The sequence below is a fragment of the Panthera pardus genome, unplaced genomic scaffold (genome assembly GCF_024362965.1).
Source record: "Panthera pardus isolate Hobbes unplaced genomic scaffold, ASM2436296v1 HiC_scaffold_17, whole genome shotgun sequence".
Taxonomy (NCBI): Eukaryota; Metazoa; Chordata; class Mammalia; order Carnivora; family Felidae; genus Panthera; species Panthera pardus.
In genome coordinates this window covers 146206276-146229117 of record NW_026526732.1, presented here as the reverse complement: position 1 = coordinate 146229117, position 22842 = coordinate 146206276, and the positions used below count along the sequence as shown (strand labels likewise).

The following is a 22842-nucleotide window of genomic DNA, read 5'->3' as shown; positions in this document are numbered from 1 at the left end:
GGGCAAGAAGGATGTCAGTCAGGTGGGCACATTAGGACCCCAGGCAGGCTGCTTTGGACCTTCTCACTGGGCCCAGCCAATCTGCCCACACTACCTCCAGCTGCTGTGAATGGTAGGGTAACTACTGTAGTAATGTAAAGGTGGGTAGGTTTTCCCTAGGGGTGTCTGCTTATCTGCAGCCTGCATTCTGCTCATTTCCATTTGTTGTTATTCTTGAGCTGGACTTGGGCCAAATTTTGAAGTAGATGAAGTGTTTCCTTGAGGGTCCTCCTGCTTTCCTTTTGGGATATACTCCCCATCCGCAGAAGAGAATCTTAGGATTGCCTATGTTCAAATAATCCACCCTTTCTGGTCTGCCCTCTCCTCCTTTGTACGCCACCCCATATCCCACCCGTCCTCCCCATATTGAGCAGAGTTTATGGAGCCTTCTGCTAGGTGCTGAAGCAAATCCAGAAGAAATGTCAGATGGTGCTGGGGAAAGCTGTTGCAGTTACAGACCCATGCATTCATGCCAGGAGAGGGTGAGGCAGGGAGGTCTTATCTGTAGTATCTCTGCAGCTGCCACTCTCCCCCAATTCAGCTTTTGATCCAGCCCCATACCTGGGGTGGTGGTAAAAGCACAAATGGATAGCAATCACAAAGGATTGTGGAGAGCAGCTTTTTGGTTAAAACTGGCCTCTTATATACTTCATCCTCCATCTTGGGCAGCTTCCAGCATGGGTGGGGCAGGTGGTGGAGAAGGTACCTTCAAGGCTGTGTCGCTCCAAAGTTCCCTGTACCATCACATGCTCTCTCGGTGCTGCATTTCCCCACACCAGGCCTGAAATGGGGCTTCGATAAGGGGAAGGGAGGAGTAGAGATGGGTTCAGAAATGATACTGAAGAGAAAGTTGGAGAGAAGGAATAAAAATGGCGGACCTTTTTGAGCACTTACTATATGCCTGTGCTGCAGCGCTAAATACTTGATTAGTATTAACTAATTTGATGTTCATGGCAGCCCCATGAGGAGGCACTATCATTATAATTCCCATTTACAGAGAAAGGAGCAGGGAAGTTCAGAAGCTGGCCCAGGACCACACAGACACTGGTAGAACTGGCATTTGAACTGACACAGTATCACTCCAGAAACCCTTTTCTCAAACACTCTTGTCATCTTGCTGCCCCCAGTGTCTTCCCAGGTCAGGCAAATGATCTATTCACATTATCTGAGTTGGGAAAGGAAGACGGACAGCAGCCCAGCCTCACCCTGGAAATCCAGATGCAGCTGGTCTAGAAGAGTGCCTAGATATCCATATTTTTAAAAAGGCCCCCAGGGAATCCCAGTGTGTAGCCAGGGTCAGGAATCACCAGTCTAAACCAATCCATGTCCAACTAGCATCAACTGTTTGTCAGGTCGGTAGAAAATACTTGCACCCTCAGAGCTGAAATGAGACTATTCCCATGGGTATTGAAGGGATCCCTGCATGGACAAATCGTGGGTGGGCAGATGTGGTGAAGGGAGCTCTGAAAGAATGGACTGGCAAAAGGAGGAGACACTGGATATAATTTGGGGCCCTATTTCAGAGCTCTATTTTAGGCCTGAACTGCTTCGAAAGATTCCATTCAAATGGTTGAAGGGTCCTGTCCTCAGTGAATAACCAGCCAAGTGAGGAAAGTTGAACATGCCAGACGAGACGGCATTCAGCATTAGCAGAGCAACTTAGCAATGGCAGCAAGTGAGCCGAGGCAAACGGAGTCCTCTGGGACCTGAAACTCTTTAGGAATAGGGCTTACCAGGAAGGGCTTTGGGGAAGACCACTTTGAGCCAGATTTGGGAAGCTGGGAACAGAATGGCTAGAAAAGGGAGGACTGCATATCCAATGTGAAGAAGGAGATGTGTGTGAATGCTTGGACAGGGGCAGAAGGCTTAGATGTTGTAGGGGGAGTAGGTAGGAGATAAAGTCTTCCAGAGCAGAGACTCTTTGCTGGAGAAGGAGAAGCACTCTGAGCAGGGAGATGAGGTTGTGGGTAGGATGGTGGGAGAAGCCCAGGTGCTGGAAGAGTCTAAAGGCATTACCAGGAAGCCTGGGTTTGTTGCCATCAGCACCGGGGGCACTCTGGTACTAGTTAGCAGGGAACAGGAGGCAAAGGAAAGAACTGAGAGCCCAGAGAGCCTGGTGCAGACTCCAGCGAAGCACCCAGGGATTCAGAGATAGGCATGTACCTCTGAGATGGCCCCAGAGGGAGAGCTTCTAGATGGGGTTCCAAACTGCCCTGCTGGCTGCTGGGGAAGAGATGGCAAGAACAGAAGACGGCTCAAAGCAGGACAGACAGGATGATTATTAGCCACTGGGATTGTCCAGTGCCCCATGCCAGCCTCGAAGACTTACAAGGGTCACCACAAAGAGGGGGTGATCAATCATCCAGTCCCGCCTCCTCCAGGGACCCAATAAGAATATATAAACCAAGCCTTAGGCCATTCAAACATTGGAATTAGTTAAAAAAAAAAAAACACACCAAACTTTCCCTACCATGGAGGGTGTGTATAAATGCGGGGACAGACAATAAGGACAGGACCTCTGGGTGCCTTGTCTTTCTTCGTACATTTAGCCACATTTGAAATCTCCTCTTTCTTCTGACTGTCAAATGTTTATCCAACCTCCAAAACTCTACTTGAATCCCACTTCTCAGGAAGTTTTTTGATCCCCCTGGGCCTAAGAGTACCCCTTCTTAATTCTGAGAGCAGTGCTCCAATAGGACTTCCTGTGATGTTGGAAGTGCTGTCCACTGATGGCGGCCACTAGCCACATATGGCTATTGAGCATTTGGCCTAATGCAACTGATAAACAGAATTTTAATTTAAATTTAAATAGCCATATGTGCCTCATGGCTACCATCATATAGACAGCACAGTCCTAGGGTACCTGTTGTCAGAACCAGCTTCTCTACATTGGGAACATATTATTTACCAGCCATGTTATTAGGTACTTTACACAAATTAGCTTATCAACTATTCGCAGACTCTCATGAGCAGTATTATCCCCATTTTGAAGAGAAAGAAATAAGAGAATCAGAAAAGCCTCCCTAGAGAGGTAGAGCTGGATTTGAATCTGAGATTGACTGGTTCCAGAGCTTAGGCTCTATTTATGAGAGTACATTTCTTAGTACCATTTATTCTCCATCAGTTGAACCAACTGATACTCCATGCAGGCTCTTACTTTCTACAGAGCTCCTTCTTGCCCTCTCTTATGAACTAGTCTTCATGCCCCCCTTCTCTGTTCTTTCACTTTGGAATGAGTTCCCAGGGTGGGCCAGTTGGCAGACACCGTGACTACAGAGCCTGAATGAGGTGAAGAGTGTGAGTTACGGCAGTTAGAATCACCCAGCACGGCTGACTGCAGAGCAGTCGAAGAGAGTTGGAAGGTAGATTGCAGAGCTGAATAGAAGCTCAGAAGATTTGAGGCAGGGTGTTTGGGGGCACTCTTCCAAATTCCAGTTCTCTTCTTAGCCTCAGGAAGCCTCAGTCCTTGCCCCTGAAGTACTTCTTGAAATACGAAAACAGAAGACAATTAACTGTTTCAAGCTAGGGCTCATGGGTGTCTATAAATTGAGAGCAGTTACTGGTTCACTCACTCACTCAGGTTCAGTAAAAATAAATCAAGCACCTTAAGGATTTGGATTCCATAGCTTGGCGATAAGGCCTGAGAATCTGCATTTTAAAAAAAGCCAGGCAATTCTACACTGTCTTGATTTCTTTAAAAAAAATTTTTTTTAGGGGCACCTGGGTGGCTCAGTCGGTTAAGCATCCGACTTCAGCTCAGGTCATGATCTCACGGTCCGTGAGTTCGAGCCCCGCATCGGGCTCTGTGCTGACAGCTCAGAGCCTGGAGCCTGTTTCGGATTCTGTGTGTGTCTCTCTCTCTGCCCCTCCCCTGTTCATGCTCTGTCTCTCTCTGTCTCAAAATTAAATAAACGTTAAAAAAAAAATTTAAAAAAAAAAAAATTTTTTTTACATTTACTCACTTTTAAGAAACAGAGACAGAGCACGAGTGGGGGAGAGCAGAGAGAGAGAGGAAGACACAGAATCTGAAGCAGGGTCTAGGCTCTGAGCTGTCAGCACAGAGCCCAACACAGGGCTCCAACCCACAAACCATCAGATCATGACCTGAGCCGAAGTAGGATGCTTAACCAACTGAGCCACTCAGGCACCCCATGCACTGTCTTGATTTCAAATCCCATTTCTTTATTCGCACATTGCTACTTATACACTTGGGTTTCCCAGTTCATAGCTAGAAGTAATCTCTTCCTCCTCTGATCTTCCTTTTAACAGAGGTGGTCAGGCCTGGCTGCACATTGGACTCACCTGGGGAGCTTTAGAAAAATACTGAGGGCTAGTTGACCAGAACCTCTGGGGATGGTGCTGGGCATCTCCTAGGGAGTTAACTCTGATGATGTGTAGCCAGGGTTGAGGACCCCCTCCTCTTTTCTCTAATGTCTTTGGGGCACTCAACCACACCCTGCTTCATATTACTTATTTGTCTCTCCTTTTGGCTGGGCCGAGTCACTGCTGAGCCTCCATGGCCTTCAGTATAGTACCTGTCATAAAAACACCCTATAAAACATTGTCAACTGAATGCAACATTTAGCCATATTTTAGCTCAGCTTTATGTACACCAAAATATTGCCTCAGAAGTTGGAATCTTTTGCGCAAAGACGATCAATGATTCTCTTTCCTAGGTCCTTTCAGAACCATCCTCTTTTTTGCTAGATCTTGGCTGGCTTCTTCCTTGAACATAGCTCTGTGAATAGAGTAGCACCTTGTGCCAGAGTGAGAGCCAGGAGCAAGAGGAACACCTTGGGTTAGAGGGAAGAGTTCAGGGAGGCAGACTAATGAGCCTGAGTCAACTGGACAGCCACAAGGGCTCCACTTATCAGGCTTCAGATTGCTGATACCAGCCCCTGCCAGGTCCCAGTCCCTCTGCTGTTGACAGCACAGGGTCTGAGGGAAATCTTCCAGGATGGAACTTCTTTCCTCTCAAGATTCTTCGCACAACGATGGGCAAGTGGGAGCAGGCCTGGTCTCAAGCAGAATTGTGAGGCAGATGAGGATTTCTCAGGTGGCCCCTTCTCCTTCCTTTCTTCTTCCCTCAATTACCAAGGGCCGCTGGACCCTGCCACTTTTCCAGAGGCCACTGTCCCCATGCCTCTTCTCTTCCCCCTCCCTCTAAGCCTGCTCCGAAGTGAGGTAAACTAATTCATGCTAAGTTGAACATTTCTAGTCAAGGTAAGTGTGCTACCCAGTCCAAGGGTTTTTTGTTTGTTTTTCAATCAAAGAGAAGTGTTTCAAATGATGGAATTTTAGCTGTCATTGTGGATTAAGTATTTCTGAGGGGAGTGGGGGCTCTTTCTGAATTCCTGAAATTACAGAGTCAGCCCACTCTGAAATCAGAAGGGTGTGGAAGAGCACCTGCTTCTGGAGGGGTCACGGTCTCTACATTAGAGGAGAAGGGATTTTGCCCTTAGGGAACCACCTTCAAGACACCCCTTGGAATGCACTGACAGAGGGTCTCAAATGCCTCCTCTGCCCCTGCCAGATGTGGACGAATGTGTGGAGGGGACCGACAACTGCCACATTGATGCTATCTGCCAGAACACCCCACGGTCGTACAAGTGCATCTGCAAGTCTGGCTACACAGGGGATGGTAAACACTGCAAAGGTGAGGCGGGGAGGGTGCCTGGAGGAGGGGGGCCCTGCTTGAGTGTGGAAATGGGTGCCACTGCCCAGAGTTAGCCACACTGTGCAGGACAGTAAGGCCTGCAGTCCCTGCAGGCATGGAGAAGGGGCTTGGGAGTGGTGGCCAGCTACTTTTTTCCCAGAGAGGGCACCATTTTCTCATTTGCTCAAAGGCACCATATAGCCTAGCTGAGGTTCTGCTGGGAATAGTTCACGGTCTCACAGCTTGGCTGGGGGCGGGGTGGGGGTGGGGGGGGATCAGGATCACAGGACTGAGGCCTGAGGCTCCCTGACATTGGAACCTCCATCTTTAGACCCTTACACCATACCCACAGGATGAGAACAGTTTACCCCAAGGGAATTTCATACCATAAACAAACACATTCTTCCCCCCTCATAATTAAAGCAATGCAAATTAAAGCAGTCTTGAGATGTTATTTTAAATTTACGACCTTCAGTGTTGGTAACACTTTAGCGGACAAGGTACACTCGTTAATTCTTGGTGACACTATGAATTGAAAAGTGATTTTGTCACACCAGCAGGAAATTTAAAAAGTATTTATGCCCTTTGACCCAGAAATTTTATTCTTGGGAACCTACTCAAGGGAAATTCAAAGAAAATAACACACAGGAGATGTCCTTTAATGCATTATTTACCATAGTAAAATAAATGGAAGGGATCTAACAATAGAGAATAGATTAATGAATTATGATTTGGCAACACAGTGGAATATTCTGCAACCATGTACAGTGGTAATTAGAAAGACTGGGGGAGATGTGAAAATGTTTAAGACTTAAGTTTAGATAAAAAATAGTAAAATGCAAAATGGTTTGCAGGCTATGAAAGTAATTATGTAAACACACACAGAGAAGGTTATACACACACACACATACATAACCACCACGAAGCTGAACACAGGGGTGGACAGTGGGAGGCATGTCCAGCTGCCTCAGATCCTCTTTGCTCACAGATGTGGATGAGTGTGAACGAGAAGATAATGCAGGTTGTGTGCATGACTGTGTCAACATCCCTGGAAATTACCGATGCACCTGCTATGATGGATTCCACCTGGCACATGATGGACACAACTGTCTGGGTGAGCAAGGGAGAGGAGGTGTGGGCAGGGGCTGTCTTGTGGGGGAGGAGGTGTTTTCAGCACTTCCCAGTTCCCAGGCAAGAAGAGGAAGGTGATCAGAAAGTGGCATTCTCACAAAATAGAGAACAAGGTCAGTCTCCCCTTTGAGACGGGGCACTGAGGATGAAATAATCCTGCTGCTGGATGAAAAACAGCAGAGGAGATGGTGCTAGCAAGTGCTCCCAGGGCAAGGGTCAGAAGATGACAATAGTGGGTTTAGCCATATAGAGCAGAGCATGGTGGAAGGTAATTTGGCTGCACCAGATCCTTGCTCTCCTGCTTACTATCTGTGGGGCCTTAGGCAAATCAACTAAATCTCTGGGAACCTCAGTTTCCTCATCTCTAAAATGAGGATGGTAATATCCCACTCAAAGGCTGTTGCATGAATCACCATGAGACAACATGTATAAAGAGCCCTGTACAATCCTTAGCAGAGTAGATGTTCGATACATGGGAGGAATGTTGTTGTTGATGATGATGGTGATGATGGTGATGATGATGATGATGCTTCTTCCCTGGCCCTGGGAAGCCTCTGGCCCTTAAGGCTGGTTTTCTCCCAGCTCATCCTGCAATCTCCCAAGTTCACCCTCTCCTCACTTCTTAGGCCTCAATCTCAGCTGATCTTTGTCCCATGGGCTGGAGCAGAGATAGGAGAATCTCTAGGGCACTAAACTCAACTTTGGTCTCACATCTTTTTGGAAAATTACTGGGACCATGTCAGATTCTTCCCCAAGCAGAAAAACTGAAGCCCATAGCAGAACAGGAATTGAGATGTGAAGCCAGGGGTCCTTTTCCAAATTCTTCCTCTCTGCTGTCAGAACAAAAATAGGAGGCTGGAAGACTAGAAGACCAGGAAAGGAAGAGAAGTAAGAGGAATGATGCCCAGAAAAGCAGCTAGGCTGCTTCCCCAACTGACCAAACCAGTGAATTATCTGACGTTCTATTAGTCTGAGAGCCTCCTTGCTACAGAGCTGCCTCTAAACCCAGTCACATTCCATCTTTGGACCAGGCTTACATGCTTCTACTCCCAACCCGGGCCTTTACATCCTGATTCCTGCTGGGCCCTTCCCCCCCAGCCCTGGCCACCTCTCCCACCACTGTAGCTACAGGGAAGGACCTCACTTTTCCGCCCAGTTATTTGTGAGGACCTCTTTGGGGACTCCTTTGGAAAGAGAAGCTGTGACACTTTGACCAGGACAGAGAGTTTCCTGCAGGACCGGAAACATTAGCTTCTGGTGATTGGTTGCCTTTGACCTTTCTAGGCCCCTGATTCTCACCAAGTCTTATTTCCCTGTGTTTGGGGGGAAACTAGCCAGAGGGATAAGAGAATGAGTAGGTATGGAAAGGTCAGAGGGAGCAGAGGTCTACCTAACCCTAACCCCAGGGTTGGGGTTCAAAGCCTCAACTCTTCCTTTGGCTTTTAGGGGAACCCTAAGTCATCCATGCCCCAGGTCTGTTTCTCCACTGAGAATTGGAGGAAAGAACTCGGCTAGAGCAGCAAAGTCATAAGGTTGGATTAGAAGGGAGCATATGGAAGGATGGAATGTAGGATGGGCCACAGTGGAAGACGGATGGGGAGAAATCAGGGGTGTAGTGACAGAAGGGGAAGGGACAGGAATAAGGCAAAGGAAAGTATACCTCTCAGGCAGGAACCTGCTGGATCCGTGCCCCTCTGCCCTTGGCCAGATGGGGGAAAGGACAGGGTTTCAGGGATCAGCAGAGAGGATGGGAAGAGAGGAGCAGTTGAGGGCCTCAGGAGCTCTAATTCCAGCTCCTCTGTTTGGAGACCAATCTCCCTGATGCCTCCTGGGCCAAGGAAGACAGAGAAGGGCTATGGACTTGGGAGAGCAGTAGGTAGCACAGAGAGGGAGTCAAGGCATTCAAGTGAGAGCCCCAAAATAAGCTTAGCTCTGGGACCTGAGGGTGGTGATTTGGGGTGGTGATTAGGGTGTGGCCTGGCAGCTCTCCTCCCATCCCTCCTTGCCAAGCTACCAGACTGTTTTGTTAAACCAAAATAGGAGAAAGGCTAGGGACTATGGCAGCAAGCCCAGGCATGGGGAGGGAGGAGAGGAAGGATGGGGCCATAGCCTGTCCACAAAAATGGTCCCTGCCCTGCGAGGAGTTGAGGCTTGCTGCCTTTACCCATTGTTGCCCCTCAGACCTCAGCACCATGGCCATAGTTCTGCCTGCGCTTAGAATCAGATCCCAGGTTCTCTCATTCCCTGGCTGCCACCAACTGCCCATTTCTCTTCCTGACCAGTCTCCATCTTTATTTTCACCTCTGTGTCTCTTACCCTGGCTCCTTTCCTGATTTCCCCTGGCTTCACACCCAATTCTGACAAGTGAGTGAAAGGGAGGCAAGTCTTCACCTAAGTGAGCCAGGTTTAAATGTCCCCTCTCCACCTGTTTAGCTCCCCAGCTCTGCCGTCTTTAGGTGGCCTCTTCAAAAACAGTGAAACATTAGCTGATGAGTGGGTGAGAACTTGCTGGCCTGAGGCTGGGTGCTGAATTAGAGTCGGGAAGTGTGTGCTAGATTCTTAAGACTGTTTCAGCCCTTGGTGCTGAAGTCTCAGGGCATACTCTGGAGCCGGCCTGCACCCCATGGCCTCACCAACCACCTATCCTACACAGATGTGGACGAGTGTGCCGAGGGCAATGGTGGCTGTCAGCAGAGCTGTGTCAACATGATGGGCAGCTATGAGTGCCACTGCCGGGAGGGCTTCTTCCTCAGCGACAACCAGCACACCTGCATCCAGCGGCCAGAAGGTCAGCCCATGACCTGAGAGGTCCCATCCCTGCACTCCCAGGCTTCTCTCTACCTGCTGGGGAGCTTTCCCTCAGGACCTCCTGGGTCTCATCCTCTATTCTCAACCCCACTAGCTCCTTCTTCTCTTGTCCCTCAACCCATCACATCCTAAGGGCTCCATAGACAGATGTTGTGCTGGAGCAAAATCTGGGGGAATCCATCTGGGGTTGGGATCAGTGTGGGATTGAGGTTACTATGGGGCATCCTCTGTGTCAGACCCAAGGTGGATGTCATGCCTAAGTATAGATGGCTGGGCTCTAAGCTGCTGTTATCTGATGGGCTCACCAATGCCTTATTCCTTGAATTGGATAGGGAGGGTGACGCAGGAATAGTGGAATACTATTGTCTATTTCTGTGATGCAGCCTCCCCCCCACAACCCTGACTATGACATCCCTGAGGGCAGGGACTATGTCTAATTTATCTTTGTATCTCCGGAACCTAATACACTGCTCTGCGTGCAGTGGGAGCTTAATAAATATTTGTTGAATAAAATCTTATAGTAATTAGGGGTACTTGGCTGGCTCAGTTGGTAGAGCATGTGATTCTTGATCACGGGTCATGAGTCGGAGCCCCACATTGGGCACAGAGTTTACTTTAAAGCAAATGTTATAGTAATTTCTATAGTAAAAAATCTGTACCAATTTCTTCCCACTCACATTGTTATCTTCTTCCCAGTTGGACTGAAAGCTCTTTGAGGAGAAATCATGTTTGTTTGTTTTAAAGATTTTACTTTTATTTTTTTGAGTTTTTTAAAGTTTTTTTTTTAATGTTCGTTTATTTTTGAGAGAGAGAGACAGACAGACAGAGTGCAAGTGGGGGAGGGGCAAAGAGAGGGGGAGACATAGACTCTGAAGCAGGCTCCAGGCTCTGAACTGTGAGCACAGAGCCCGACATAGGGCTTGAACCCATGAACTATGAGATCATAACCTGAGCTGAAGTCGGATGCTTAACCAACTGAGCCACCCAGGCACCCCGTAAGTTTTTTTCTTTTTTTTTTTTTTAACAGTTTAAAATGTTTATTTCTGAGAGGGAGGGAGGGGGAGAGGGAGAGAAGGAGAGAGAGAGAGAGAATGCACACACAAGAGGGGTAGGGACAGAGAGAGGGGGTACAGAGGATCCGAAGCAGGCTCCATGCTGACAGCAAAGAGCCCAATGCGGAGCTCTAACTCACAACCCCAAGATCAAGAGTCACATGCTCCACTGAGTGGGCCAGCCAGATGCCCCAAGAGATGTTTTTTATTTTTCTGGGTCCTTCTTAAATCCACTAATATGTAACTATTAGACACTACTTTTTTGTTGTCTCCAGGAGAGGGTGCTCGTGCAGGGTTTTGGAGGGCTGGGTATCAATACCTATACATCACTGAGAATGGCTCATTAGCACCCAGCTCTGCGCAGGACAGGGACTGGTGTCTCCTGTCTGTGTTGCAGCCCCAGTGGATTCTCTCAATTTCCTAGGCCCCAGCTACCCCACTAGTTCCTCTTCCACTAGGCATTCAGGGATATAAAGCACTCACCTCCCTCCTCTTCCTTTTTAGAAGGAATGAATTGCATGAACAAGAACCATGGCTGTGCTCACATTTGCCGGGAGACACCCAAAGGGGGTATTGCCTGTGAATGCCGCCCTGGCTTCGAACTCACCAAGAACCAACGGGACTGTAAATGTGAGATAATTGGGAAGGTCGTTGGGGAGAAGAAGCAACGAAGAGGAAGGGTGTAGGGACTCAGCAGCAAGAGGTGGGAGGAAAAGGGAGCATGGGAGAGGCAACTAGATATGAGAGTCAGTCTTCAGATATGTGGCACCCAAGGAAAAGCAAGCTGACAGGCCTCCTGCCCTCTCTGCACAGTGACATGCAACTATGGTAATGGTGGCTGCCAGCACACGTGCGATGACACAGAGCAGGGTCCCCGGTGCGGCTGCCATGTCAAGTTTGTGCTCCATACCGACGGGAAGACATGCATCGGTGGGTGAGGCTGGTGAACTCAAGGCCACCTGTGCTGGGAGTGGGGGTTGGGAACCAGGGGAGGGGGAACGCATGGGACCCAGGTGCTGGGCACAGAATGACTGGTGAGTGTACTGAAGACCCAGACGAGGCCAGGTCTAGTGAGGGATGACTCTGAGAGATCGCAGGGCTCACCCTCTTCTCCTCCCTGACCCATTAGTTCTCCTGCCCCACCCCTGGAGCCCCACCATCCTCTTTATCCAGGAGAAAGTGTTGTCAAACTGGGACTAATTAGCAGAGGTGCTTGTTGACCAAGGCTGTGCCCGAGAAGGGGAGGAGAGCTGGGGCAATGCAGCTGGGAAAGCCTGACCAAAGGCCCTGGTTGACTAGTGTGGTAAGATGGGAGCTGTCACAGCCCACTGTCCCCACTCTGGAACTGAGGGTGGCAGGGAGTGTTCTCTCCTGGAACAACCATCCCGGAACTGACAAATGGGGTTTCCTGACTCCAGGTTTCTTCTTCCTGCCTGTGCTGTGTCCCCCTGTCCACTGCCCTTACCCTAGCCCTCATTTCCTCCTGTTTCCTCCACATCTCAGTGGTACTCTCTCACCTCTGCCTGTAGCCCTTCACTTCCCCACCAGCTCCAGCCTTCCATTCCTATTGCCCTGCTCCGGGGCCTTCTTAACACCTGGATCCCTTTTCCTGAATTCCTAGGCCTTCCCTCACATACTTTCAGGTACCAGAAATGAGCTTAATTCCTTAGTTCCTGATGTTTAATTCCTAATGCCTTATGCCTTTAGGTCTTTTGTGAAGGCCGATTACTGTGTGCTCACAGAGTGCTGAGAAACACAACGGGGACAAGGTGTCCCTTTGGAGAAGTGGGAGGTGAAAGAGAAGAGTTTGGGCAGGGAGAAGGGCTGTGTCTTGAGCCAGGCAAGGGCAAGTTTGGTCTGTGGGCACCAACAGATGCCATTCATCTCATGGGCTACAACATGCTGAGGGTGAGGAGGTGTGAACACAGTCACTCTGTGTATTTGTTACAGACATGATATTCACCTTCAGAACCAAACTGTCCCCATCTCACTCCAGAGACCCGGCCCATCTCTGCAGACAGCACTGCCTTAACCCCCAGACATGAGAACAGGGGAGCAGATGCTGCTGCTAAAAGGGTCTTTCAAAGGGTCGCCTGGGTGGCTCAGTCGATTAAGCATCTGACTTCAGCTCAGGTCATGATCTCACGGTTCATGGGTTTGAGCCCTGCATCGGGCTCTGTGCTGACAGCTCAGAGCCTGGAGCCTGCTTCAGATTCTGTTTCCCTTTCTCACTCTGCCCCTCCCCCACTTATGCTCTGTCTCTGTCTGTCTGTCTGTCACTCTCAAGAATAAACAAACATTAAAAAAAAATTTTTTTTTTAAAGGGGTCCTTCAAGTACCTGCTTCAGAGACTTGTACACACAGTTCTAAACTTCTTTAATTAAACCCTCTCCTGCTACACGTTTCCCTCTGAACTAACTCTTCAAAGACCCTAGAACATTTTTAGGTCCTCCTGTCACCTTCTCCTGGCTGGTTTGTTCCAGCTCCTTTCATCTTTTTCCTCCTAAGCCTAAATCTTCTGCTTCCTAAACCCTCCACCATCCCCTGGACACACTCACACATCCCCAGAGTCTCCCAAAAGAAACTGCATGCAGTCCCCAAAGAAAAGCTGCATGTGTCAGGACAGAGCTCGGGACCCATGAATGTGGGGCCAGATCCCCCTCTGGTGTCCCCCTGTTCAGATCGTCCTGAGCATGGCTGATTTGGAAAATACCCCCTTGTAAGCTTGAGCTCTTCTCTAATGCAAGACCCATTCTGTCTTCTGGACCATGGCCAAGTGAGGCAGAAGAGAGCAAAGGAGGAGGTCCTAGGGTTCATGGCTATGTCCTTCCCGAGTTCCTCTCCCTCTTCTCCAACAGAACTTACTTATTTTGCCTTGCCCTGATCTCATGTTTCTCCCCAGCCCTGGTAGGAGGAAACATCATTGTTTGGGGCCACCAAGACATTCAGATTTAGTGGGGAGACTGAGAGGGCAGTACAGTTAAGCAGAAAGGGTGGGCCCCTTTGGGATTTGGCAGCTTGTAAGATTTGAGATTGCATCCCAGCTCTGCCTTTGGCATGCTGTGTGGTACTGGGCCCATGACTGCCCCTCTCTGAGACTCTGTTTCCCATCAGTCACCTGGTGGGAGCCTGGCTTCTTTGAGGATACCAGGCAGGACAAGGCTGGGGAATGAAGCATAGCAGTCTCAGGGCTCATCATTTGGGGCTAGTGGTTTGGGTCTACAGGGTGGAGGAGGAGGGTGGGGAGGGGGCTGGGGCACAGTGGGCCACAGTGGCTCCTGCCCAGCATCTAAACAGCTTTTTTACAATGTCAAACAGGGGAAAGGCGGCTAGAGCAGCACATCCCCCCTCAGGCCGTTTCTAATGGTAAATATGTCTGCTCTCTCCGCTTGCTCTCACTGGCTTGCTAGGGGAAGGGCTAACCCGCTGGGGCTCCCACTAACCGCATGCCCACTGGGCCCAGCCTGACTGGACTCTAGCCTATTAGCAGGGTTCCCCTGCAGTCTCGGTACTGGGCCCATTGGGTGACAGGAAACCTGAGTCCCCAAGAGCTGGCCCAGGAGCCTTCGTGTTGGTTTTGTCTTTCTTTGTTCCTGTCACTGTCCTCCTCTCCTGCTCTCTCCTCCCACCTTCTCCCTCACCCACCTTCTAACACCTCACCTGTTCCCAACCATCTGCCCCCTCCCTTCTCTCTGCCTTCTACACAGCAAAAAACCCAGCAGCTCCATCTTACCCATTGTGCCCACTAGGTGGCTGAGTTAGGGGTGGGATAGAGTTAGATGCATCCCTCCTTGAGGCTGCTTCCTTGGGTTCCCCCCACACCAGCTCACAGCCCCAGCATCACTCGCCATTCTGTCCCACCATAATGGGTACAAGCATGACATCTGAATTCAGACTGACCTGAGTTTGAATCCTGCCTCTGCCACTTTCTAACCATATGACCTCAAGCAAGCTACTTTCTTCTCTGATCCTTAGTTTACTCTTCTGTAGACAGGGAGAATAAGAGTTTTCTCCTTTGGGGTTGCTGAGATGATTGAGACAGTGTGTGCAGAGCATCTAGTAAATGCCTGGCACAGAGTCAGCACAGATTAAACTGTGGTTTCATACTGCGACCTGAAGAGCAAAGGGTTGAGGCTGTGCCATCCTGCCGCCTCAACCCTGCCCTGGCTAATGCTGCCCTGCAGGGGAGGGCAGCTGTACCCAGCTTCCTCGTCTGACCCGAGATGTGTGTTGTGCCACATCTGCTGCTCCTCACCTTGGATCCCTCAGAACCTACCTAGTCTTAGCACAGGATCTGTTCCCCTCTCCCTGCTCCAGGGCTTGAGGGCACCTCTCCTTCTACTAAGAGCACTCTTGGGGGGAATGGCTAGGCTTGGAGCCTGAACTCAACATCCCCTCCCAGGTTTCTCCCATGGTCTTGGGGAACTTCAGGAGACTAAGGTGTAAGTGGCACACAAGAGATCCCACTGTGGCTGCTCCCAGACCTGGGCATTTGAATAACTGGGGTATGACCAGGGACCCATAGGCAGGGTTGGGCTTCTTCTGGAACCCTTGCTTTGGTGGTCTCCTTGGTGACAAGGGTTGGACCTGAGTTTTAGGAGTCAAAGATTTAAGAAGATGATAGTTCTCTGGTGCTTTTCTCATTCAGTTCCCCAGATTTGGAGAACCACTCTCCTTTCTTCCCCAGGAGAGGGTTTGGGATTCTGTCTTTCCAATGGGAGAATTCTAGGGCCCCCAGAGGATGGCCCACACCTCCTCCAGAGTCCCTGAAGGGGGAGGGGTCTTGCACTATTTGAACTGATGGTTTTTCCCTGGGCTCAACTCATTCTCCTGAGCTGCAGTTTAAACTTGTTTATGTCCTGCAGAATGCAGAAAATAGGGAGAGTGACCTATCCATACTCCCTCTATTCTGACCCCTCAGCAAAGGAGTCTTACCAGTCAAGAGGGGGCAATAGAAGAGACCTAGCTCTGAGGTTCTCTAACTCTTTCACCTACTTTCTTACACCCTGCCTCCTCCTCCGAATTCTTCTTCTCTTTTGGCCCCCTCCCCTACCTAGACAATCTCTCCCCATTAGGAAAGAAAAACAACAACAGAACATCCAGCTTATCTCCATCTGGAACTAAAAGGAAGGTTTGGGAGGAGTTGGGAGGTAGCTGGGGAGGGGCTGGGATATGACCAAATATGTGCCTCTCCTCTGAGGATGAGCAGTCAGGCCTGGAACTGGGATCTTTTTTTAAGACAGCTGGGCAATCCCTCAGCTATCTCCAGAATCACTAGGTTCACTCTTCCCAAGATTGCCCCACTATGACCCCCCCCCCCCCAACCACCACAGAGACAGTCACTGGAAAGAGGAGGAAACTTTTATCTGTCCCTTCTTGTTCCCTGGCGGCTGAGAACCACCCTTACTTAGCTCCCATCCCTCCCTGCACCCTCCCCTCTCCACCTCCTCCACCCCCTCAGCACATTCCTGCCTGACAGCTCTGGCTTGTACCTGCCTCACTGCTGTCCACCTTGTTTCAATCAAGTAGGGGGCAGGGAAGTGGACTGCTTGGCTGCACTTGTGAGGGGCTGGGGGCTGGGAGCCATGGGAGGAAGGGGGCTGGGAGCCTTCACTGAGTGCTCCTTCTAAAGCACAGGGAGGCAGCTCAGGCCTTCCCTCAGGCCTCTGCACTCTCTACTACCCTTAAGTTTGGGACTCCTCCAAGCCAATAACCCCATTACCATCCCCCACCTCCCTCCTAAACAGAGACCTGTGCTGTCAACAATGGGGGCTGTGACAGTAAGTGCCACGATGCAGCGACGGGTGTCCACTGCAGCTGCCCTGTGGGCTTCATGCTGCAGCCAGACAGGAAGACGTGCAAAGGTAAGGGCTCTCAGAGGACCAGAGCATAGGGGTGAGGGGGCTGAGGCTGGGATCAGAGATCTAGTACCTATTATAGGACCTCAACCCCCTGGAGGCTATCCTGATTAGAAAGAACTAGGAGCATGGCTAAGGCTTGTCTCTTGTCCACCTTTCCCAGTTCAGTTCAAGGGGCACAAAAGTCCAGCCAGTCCCTTAGTGCCCGCTGCCCACACCCTACCTTGTTTTCCTTACTCTCATTTCTATCCTGCTCTGGGTCCCTAGCCCTCTTGGTTAATGAACATGTTATTCTCATTTGTCCCTGGGTCTAGAAGGATATTTGAGCCCTGGCTATGTGTGTACAAGGTCACAGATGTGTTCCATAACCTTCATAACCCACATTCCCCCAGACCTTCCCACTGGGAAGGCTATACTGGTCAGAGGGAGAATAGGGTAGCAGTGGAAGCACTGAGGCTAGAGACTGGTTACCGGGGTTCAGATCCCAGCTCTGCAATCCTGGGCAAGTTACTTAGTGTCTTTGTGCCTCAGTTCCACTATAATAATGGCACTTGTTGTAAGGATTAGAGCAGTTATATAAAGATTATATATTAAGTACTTAGAACAGTACCTGACAAATGATAGTTATCATTATGGTATAATTTCCCATGTTGTCCATCCTATTTCCCCTCCTTTTAATTAGCCAGGTCTGGGAGAAAGGTGGAGTGGGGGAGGAAAAAGGAAGAGTAGCCATACTGAAAATAATGATTCATCAGGTCTGTGTCCCCTGGTCACAAGGAGGACTGGAAAGAGGACTGAGCTCCTTCTTTGTGTCTTTTGGCCCAACAGCTGGCAGAAAGGATGGGGAGACGGGGAGGGCTGGGGCAGCAGGTCAGACAGCCAGAGTTGAGAGGTTTCCTGCTGGGAAGGACTGTTGACAGGTATGCTAAGAGTGAAGTGGAAGACTGCCCTCTCTGCCCCCTCCCCCAAGTAAGGGTGAATAGCCTGGGTCCTGTCTGCCACCAGCTTGGGGAACTTGACCTCAGGAAGGAAGCTGCTCACTGCCCGCCCCCCCCCCCCTTCCCTTCCTAGTGCTGAAAGCCGCCTCAGGCCTGAGCCTCTCCAGACCTCCCAGTCCAGCCCCCTGCCTGGCCCCTGCCCCTCCCCCATCAGCTACCCAGCCTCACTGGCTCTCCTGGAGGTCCTCCTGCTGGCTCTCTCCTAGCTCCTCCTCTCTGAGGGGCTCCCTTTTGAATCTCCACCTCTCTGTGCCCCCCCCCCCCCACCATTGCCCTGTTGCCCACTGCCCGGGGCTCTTATGCTAGGCAGGGGTCAGGGACAGGGAAGATATAAGCCTTATCCACCAGCCTTTTGTGGAAGTGCCATCCAGAGTGAGGGGCAGAAACTAGCCCTGTAGTTCAAATGCCATCCTGCTTCCTACTCCAGGCAGTCCTTGAAGGCCTGACTCTGCTTCCTATCTGTCCCCTTCTGGGAGGGCTCACTTCCAGGAAAGAAACTGGTCCTAATGGCCACAGATTCCATGAGCAGGGAAGAAACAGACCAGAGAGTGAGAGAGGAGTCAGAAGGGCAGGCCCAGAGCTCTGCTTGATTTTCTCAGTCTCTGTGAGGGAGGGAGGGATGTTGTCTCCTTATCTGTCCCCAGCCTGTGGTATCACCTTTGGTTCTCTCTACTTTGTCCTGCCTTCCCAGACATAGATGAGTGCCGCTTGAACAATGGGGGCTGTGACCACATTTGCCGCAACACAGTGGGCAGCTTTGAATGCAGCTGCAAGAAGGGCTATAAGCTTCTCATCAATGAGCGGAACTGCCAGGGTGAGCAGACTTGGGCCAAGGGGAAAGCCTTAGGAGAGGTTCTGGAGCTAGGAGAGCTTCAAGGAGGCCAGAGGGCCAGAGTCTGAGGAAGTCAGTAGACACTGTGGAGAGCCTCCATGGGCAGTGTCATGCTGCAAATTAGCAAATGTACCCCTTCCTCTTGATGACCAACTCTACCTTGCTTTTGGCAAGGAGGGATGGATTTCACCCCACTTCAAATCCTTGGCAGGATCCAACCTGCCTAACCACATGTGGTGACCCTGATCCACAGGTACCAGATCTCACAGTTCCTGACTCCAAAGACTACAAGTGGAGGGGGCACAGGGGATGGGTAGGCATTGCTAAATCAATGATCTTAGGGCTGGGCCATGAGGGAGGGCCAAGGCCCCTCATTTGGGTCCTTCACCTGAGCAAGGGGCTGCAGGGTCAAATGCCCCAAGACAGATTCAGTGGCTTGAATCCTTATTCTTCCAGATATAGACGAGTGTTCCTTTGATCGAACCTGTGACCACATATGTGTCAACACACCAGGAAGTTTCCAGTGCCTCTGCCATCATGGCTACCTGCTATATGGTGTCACCCACTGTGGGGGTAAGCCAGCAAGTTTAGACCCTCAGCCACCTGTCCCCTCTCACCTCCACACCCTTCAGTTGAATGAGTTCCTGATTTGGCTCGTTGGCTCTGGGCAATCCCCAGGTGCATGTGCCATGTCTGCATCCATCATGATAAATGGGAGAAATTAAGACAACCGGGAGACTAGGAGATCAGGGAACAGCATCCTACCTCCAAAATTTCTATCTCCCATCCCAACGCTGCTTCTTGACTCCCACTCCCATCCTGAACTCTCAAATACAGCCCCAGTGGCAGAAAGGAATGGCAGGCTTTACAAAGCTTGTCAGCTTGGCCGCTTCTCAATCGTTCTTTGGGGACAGAGATAAAGGAAGGAGATCCTAGGCTTGAGCTTTTCTCAAGCCAGTAGTCATCTTGGAGTGCCTGGAACTCTCACCAAAGGTCCTCACTCACTGCCCACTCCCTGGCTCCTACTCCCCCACCATTGTTGGTGTCTCCCTTCTCCTTCCCCCAGATGTGGATGAGTGCAGCATCAACCGGGGAGGCTGCCGCTTTGGCTGCATCAACACTCCAGGCAGCTACCAGTGTACCTGCCCCGCAGGCCAGGGCCGGCTGCACTGGAATGGCAAAGATTGCACAGGTGGGCGGCACCCTCTGCTGGACAGAGCTGGCACTACATTTTTGGGGGGTGGGAATTGGGGTCCTGGAAAGTGGGGAGTTCCATGCCAAGGAAGGAGTAAGGTAGTAGGGGAGTAGAATGTAGCCATTTGAGTTACTGATGTGAAGTTTCTGGTGACGAATCCCTTCATCAGTCTCTGTTTACAGTTACAGTTCTGCATGTAGCTAATGCTCTTCCCAAATCAGCCAAGTGTAGAGGGTGGGAGAGGAAGGCCCTCTCCTCCTCAGGTCTCTCTCCCCTTCCTAGAGCCGGTCAAATGTCAGAGCAGTCCTGGTGCCTCGAAAGCCATGCTCAGCTGCAACCGGTCTGGCAAGAAGGACACCTGTGCCCTGACCTGCCCCTCCCGGGCCCGGTTTTTGCCAGGTACATAGAGGTGGTTGCTGTAGGGCTGGCAGGGAGGAAAGGCTGGCTGTTCAGGTAGCTCTCCTGCTTCCCTTGCATTACTCCAACCAGTAGGCGTTGGGGGCGGGCAGCTCAGAGCTGTGACAGCCCCCTTCTCTCAGAGTCTGAGAATGGCTTCACGGTGAGCTGTGGCACCCCCAGCCCCAGGGCCACTCCAGCCCGAGCTGGCCACACCGGGAACAGCACAAACTCCAACCACTGCCATGGTGAGCACCAGCCCAGAGGCCTTGTTCCCACCTTATTCTCTTGCTTATTAACCCCGATTTCTCCTCATTAATTCTCCTGGTTTTACTTTTTCCTGGATCCCCTTCCTCGCTCTGTCATTCTCCAGCCCTTTTGCCTTGCTCCCTCTGCCCCTAACATCTGAGTCCCCTGGCTCTCATAATCCTTCTCCAGCCAAGCCCGTGGCTTATTGCCCAGCTTCTCAATACCCTCCACAGCAGTACCCACCCCCCTCGGCGCCCCCAGGCTGTGCTGAGCTTCTGCCATCCCTCTAGAGGCTGCAGTGCTGTCAGTTAAACAGCGGGCCTCCTTCAAGATCAAGGACGCCAAATGCCGTTTGCACCTGAGAAACAAAGGCAAAACGGAGGAGGCCAGCAGAATCCCGGGACCAGGTCTGGACTGGGGACCCCCCTCCAATGGGTTGTCTGGCCACCACACCCCTCCCCCACCCCTCAGCTCCTCTGCTTAGTGAGATCTCTAAAAACCCACTGGCATCCTGAACTCTGGACAGAGCAGAGGGAAGAAGCACTTGTAGGCATAGGGCCCAAGGAAGAAGTCCCAGGATATCCCTCCACCAAATAATAGGTATCCTACCTTAAAAGTGAACTGAGACAGTTGCGGAGATCTGGTGAGGTCTGCTTGGGCTAGGGTGGGAAAGTGAGAGCTGGGAGTGAGAGCCTTCTCTGTCCCCAGGGGGTGCCCCTGGGGTTGACAAGGCCTCTCCCCCAGGTGGTGCCCCCTGCTCTGACTGCCAGATCACCTTTATCCACCTCAAGTGTGACTCCTCTCGGAAGGGCAAGGGCCGGCGGGCCCGGACCCCTCCAGGCAAGGAAGTCACTCGGCTCACCCTGGAACTGGAGGCAGAGGTCAGAGCCGAAGAAACCACAGGTGGGACTGGGGGCACTGCAGGGAGGAGGGTGGAAAGCAAGGGGTCAGAGGTGGGGAAACCACAAGTCTCAGCCGCAAAGGGAAGGGGCAGAGCTTGTACTAAGGGCAGACCATGCCTAACACCAAGCCCAGGAGCCAGTCTCTCTTACCACATCCCTCCTAGCTCCTAGCTTTGCTCCCTGCCCTCCTGCTCACAGCCACTTTCTCTTCCTTCCCTGACTCATACCATCATCTACCACCAGCTGGCTGTGGACTGCCTTGCCTCCGACAGCGAATGGAACGGCGGCTGAAAGGGACCCTGAAGATGCTCAGAAAGTCCATCAACCAGGACCGCTTCCTGCTGCGCCTGGCAGGCCTTGATTATGAACTGGCCCACAAGCCGGGCCCAGGAGCTGGGGAGCGAGCTGAGCCAGCAGAGGCCTGTAGGCCTGGGCAGCACCGTGCTGGGGCTAAGTGTGGTAAGGGAGCTTGCTGGGGAGCGGGGGAGCAGGGGAACGGGGAAGGCCCAACTTGGGCCTGACTCAGAGAGCAGGACACTTTACGGCCTAAGTTGTACCTCAAATTGTGAGGCAGCCAAGACCCTCCTGCCTGTCATCATCCTCTCCCTGGTCCCAGGTTGAAATCTAGAGGGATATCATGTCCAGAGGGGCCATCAACCCTCCTTTACATGGCATTGGCCCCTGATCTTCCCAAGCAGGATTCTGTCTATTCCCAAACAAAGAGATTCTCCTTGAATCTGGGGAAGCGGGAAGGGGAATCCCAGGCCTGGGTGGCGGGAAATAGGGGGGCGGGGTGGCTAGCACGGCCGACTCTCCCTCAGTCAGCTGCCCGCAGGGAACGTATTACCACGGCCAGACGGAGCAGTGTGTGCCATGCCCAGCGGGCACCTTCCAGGAGAGAGAAGGGCAGCTCTCCTGCGACCTTTGCCCTGGGAGTGATGCCCACGGGCCTCTCGGAGCCACCAACGTCACCACGTGTGCAGGTGCCAGGGGAACAAACAATATAGAGTGGGGTAGGGTGGGCACTGGGACGCCCATGGGCATGGGATTTCCCAAGGGCAGGCCCAGGCTCCAGACCGCTCTCCTAGTCAACATCCTGTTTGTGTGTCTCTGTCCCCTGAGACTGGGTGACCCGGTGGGGATGACCAGGACCATCCCCATCAGAGTTGGGCCCTTGATTCATTGCAGGTCAGTGCTCTCCTGGCCAATACTCCGTTGATGGGTTCAAGCCCTGCCAGCCATGTCCACGCGGCACGTACCAACCTGAAGCAGGACGGACCTTGTGCTTCCCTTGTGGTGGGGGCCTCACCACCAAGCATGAGGGAGCCATCTCCTTCCAAGACTGTGACACCAAAGGTGAATGGGCTACACACTGGGGGACTCCCCAACTTTAACTACTTACAAAAAAAACTCTCCAAGTCCTCAGAGTAGACCTGAGTATGCTGGCACACCATCTTCCCCAAACTAGGAAAGGCCCAGCTGCCTGACCAACCAGACCATCCTGCTCATAGGACACATCCTGACCCTCCACCAGTCCCAAGTCTAGGAATTAGGGAATAAATAACAGTGTCACTTACCCCTCTGCTTCGGAGAACTGGTGGCACGTTCCCCTCAATACTACCAATGAGTTTCTAGAAGTTTGGCACTACAGTCAGTGCCTGAAAGAAAAGGATTGGCATGGTAGCCAACCACTCTGTAAGTTTGTTTTTCCCTAGGCTTCAATTCT

The 22842-nt window shown here is 51.3% G+C and overlaps 1 protein-coding gene across 9 annotated transcripts in view; it reads left to right on the top strand.

The window, feature by feature from the left end:
- SCUBE3 (signal peptide, CUB domain and EGF like domain containing 3) overlaps positions 1-22842 on the top strand; it is a 38638-nt gene that overhangs the window by 8200 nt on the left and 7596 nt on the right. For 2 of the 9 annotated variants that reach the window (XM_019456844.2, XM_019456841.2), the window contains exons 2-18: positions 5573-5695; positions 6684-6809; positions 9480-9614; positions 11191-11316; positions 11500-11616; positions 14005-14052; positions 16434-16550; positions 18234-18356; positions 18831-18947; positions 19441-19566; positions 19852-19968; positions 20109-20213; positions 20505-20621; positions 20959-21117; positions 21360-21575; positions 21938-22099; positions 22305-22472. In XM_019456844.2, coding sequence (XP_019312389.2) covers positions 5573-5695; positions 6684-6809; positions 9480-9614; positions 11191-11316; positions 11500-11616; positions 14005-14052; positions 16434-16550; positions 18234-18356; positions 18831-18947; positions 19441-19566; positions 19852-19968; positions 20109-20213; positions 20505-20621; positions 20959-21117; positions 21360-21575; positions 21938-22099; positions 22305-22472 — 2202 coding nt within the window. The remainder of the gene's footprint in view (positions 1-5572; positions 5696-6683; positions 6810-9479; positions 9615-11190; positions 11317-11499; positions 11617-14004; positions 14053-16433; positions 16551-18233; positions 18357-18830; positions 18948-19440; positions 19567-19851; positions 19969-20108; positions 20214-20504; positions 20622-20958; positions 21118-21359; positions 21576-21937; positions 22100-22304; positions 22473-22842) is intronic. The other 7 variants (XM_019456850.2, XM_019456849.2, XM_053905114.1 and 4 more) reach the window with 6 other exon arrangements.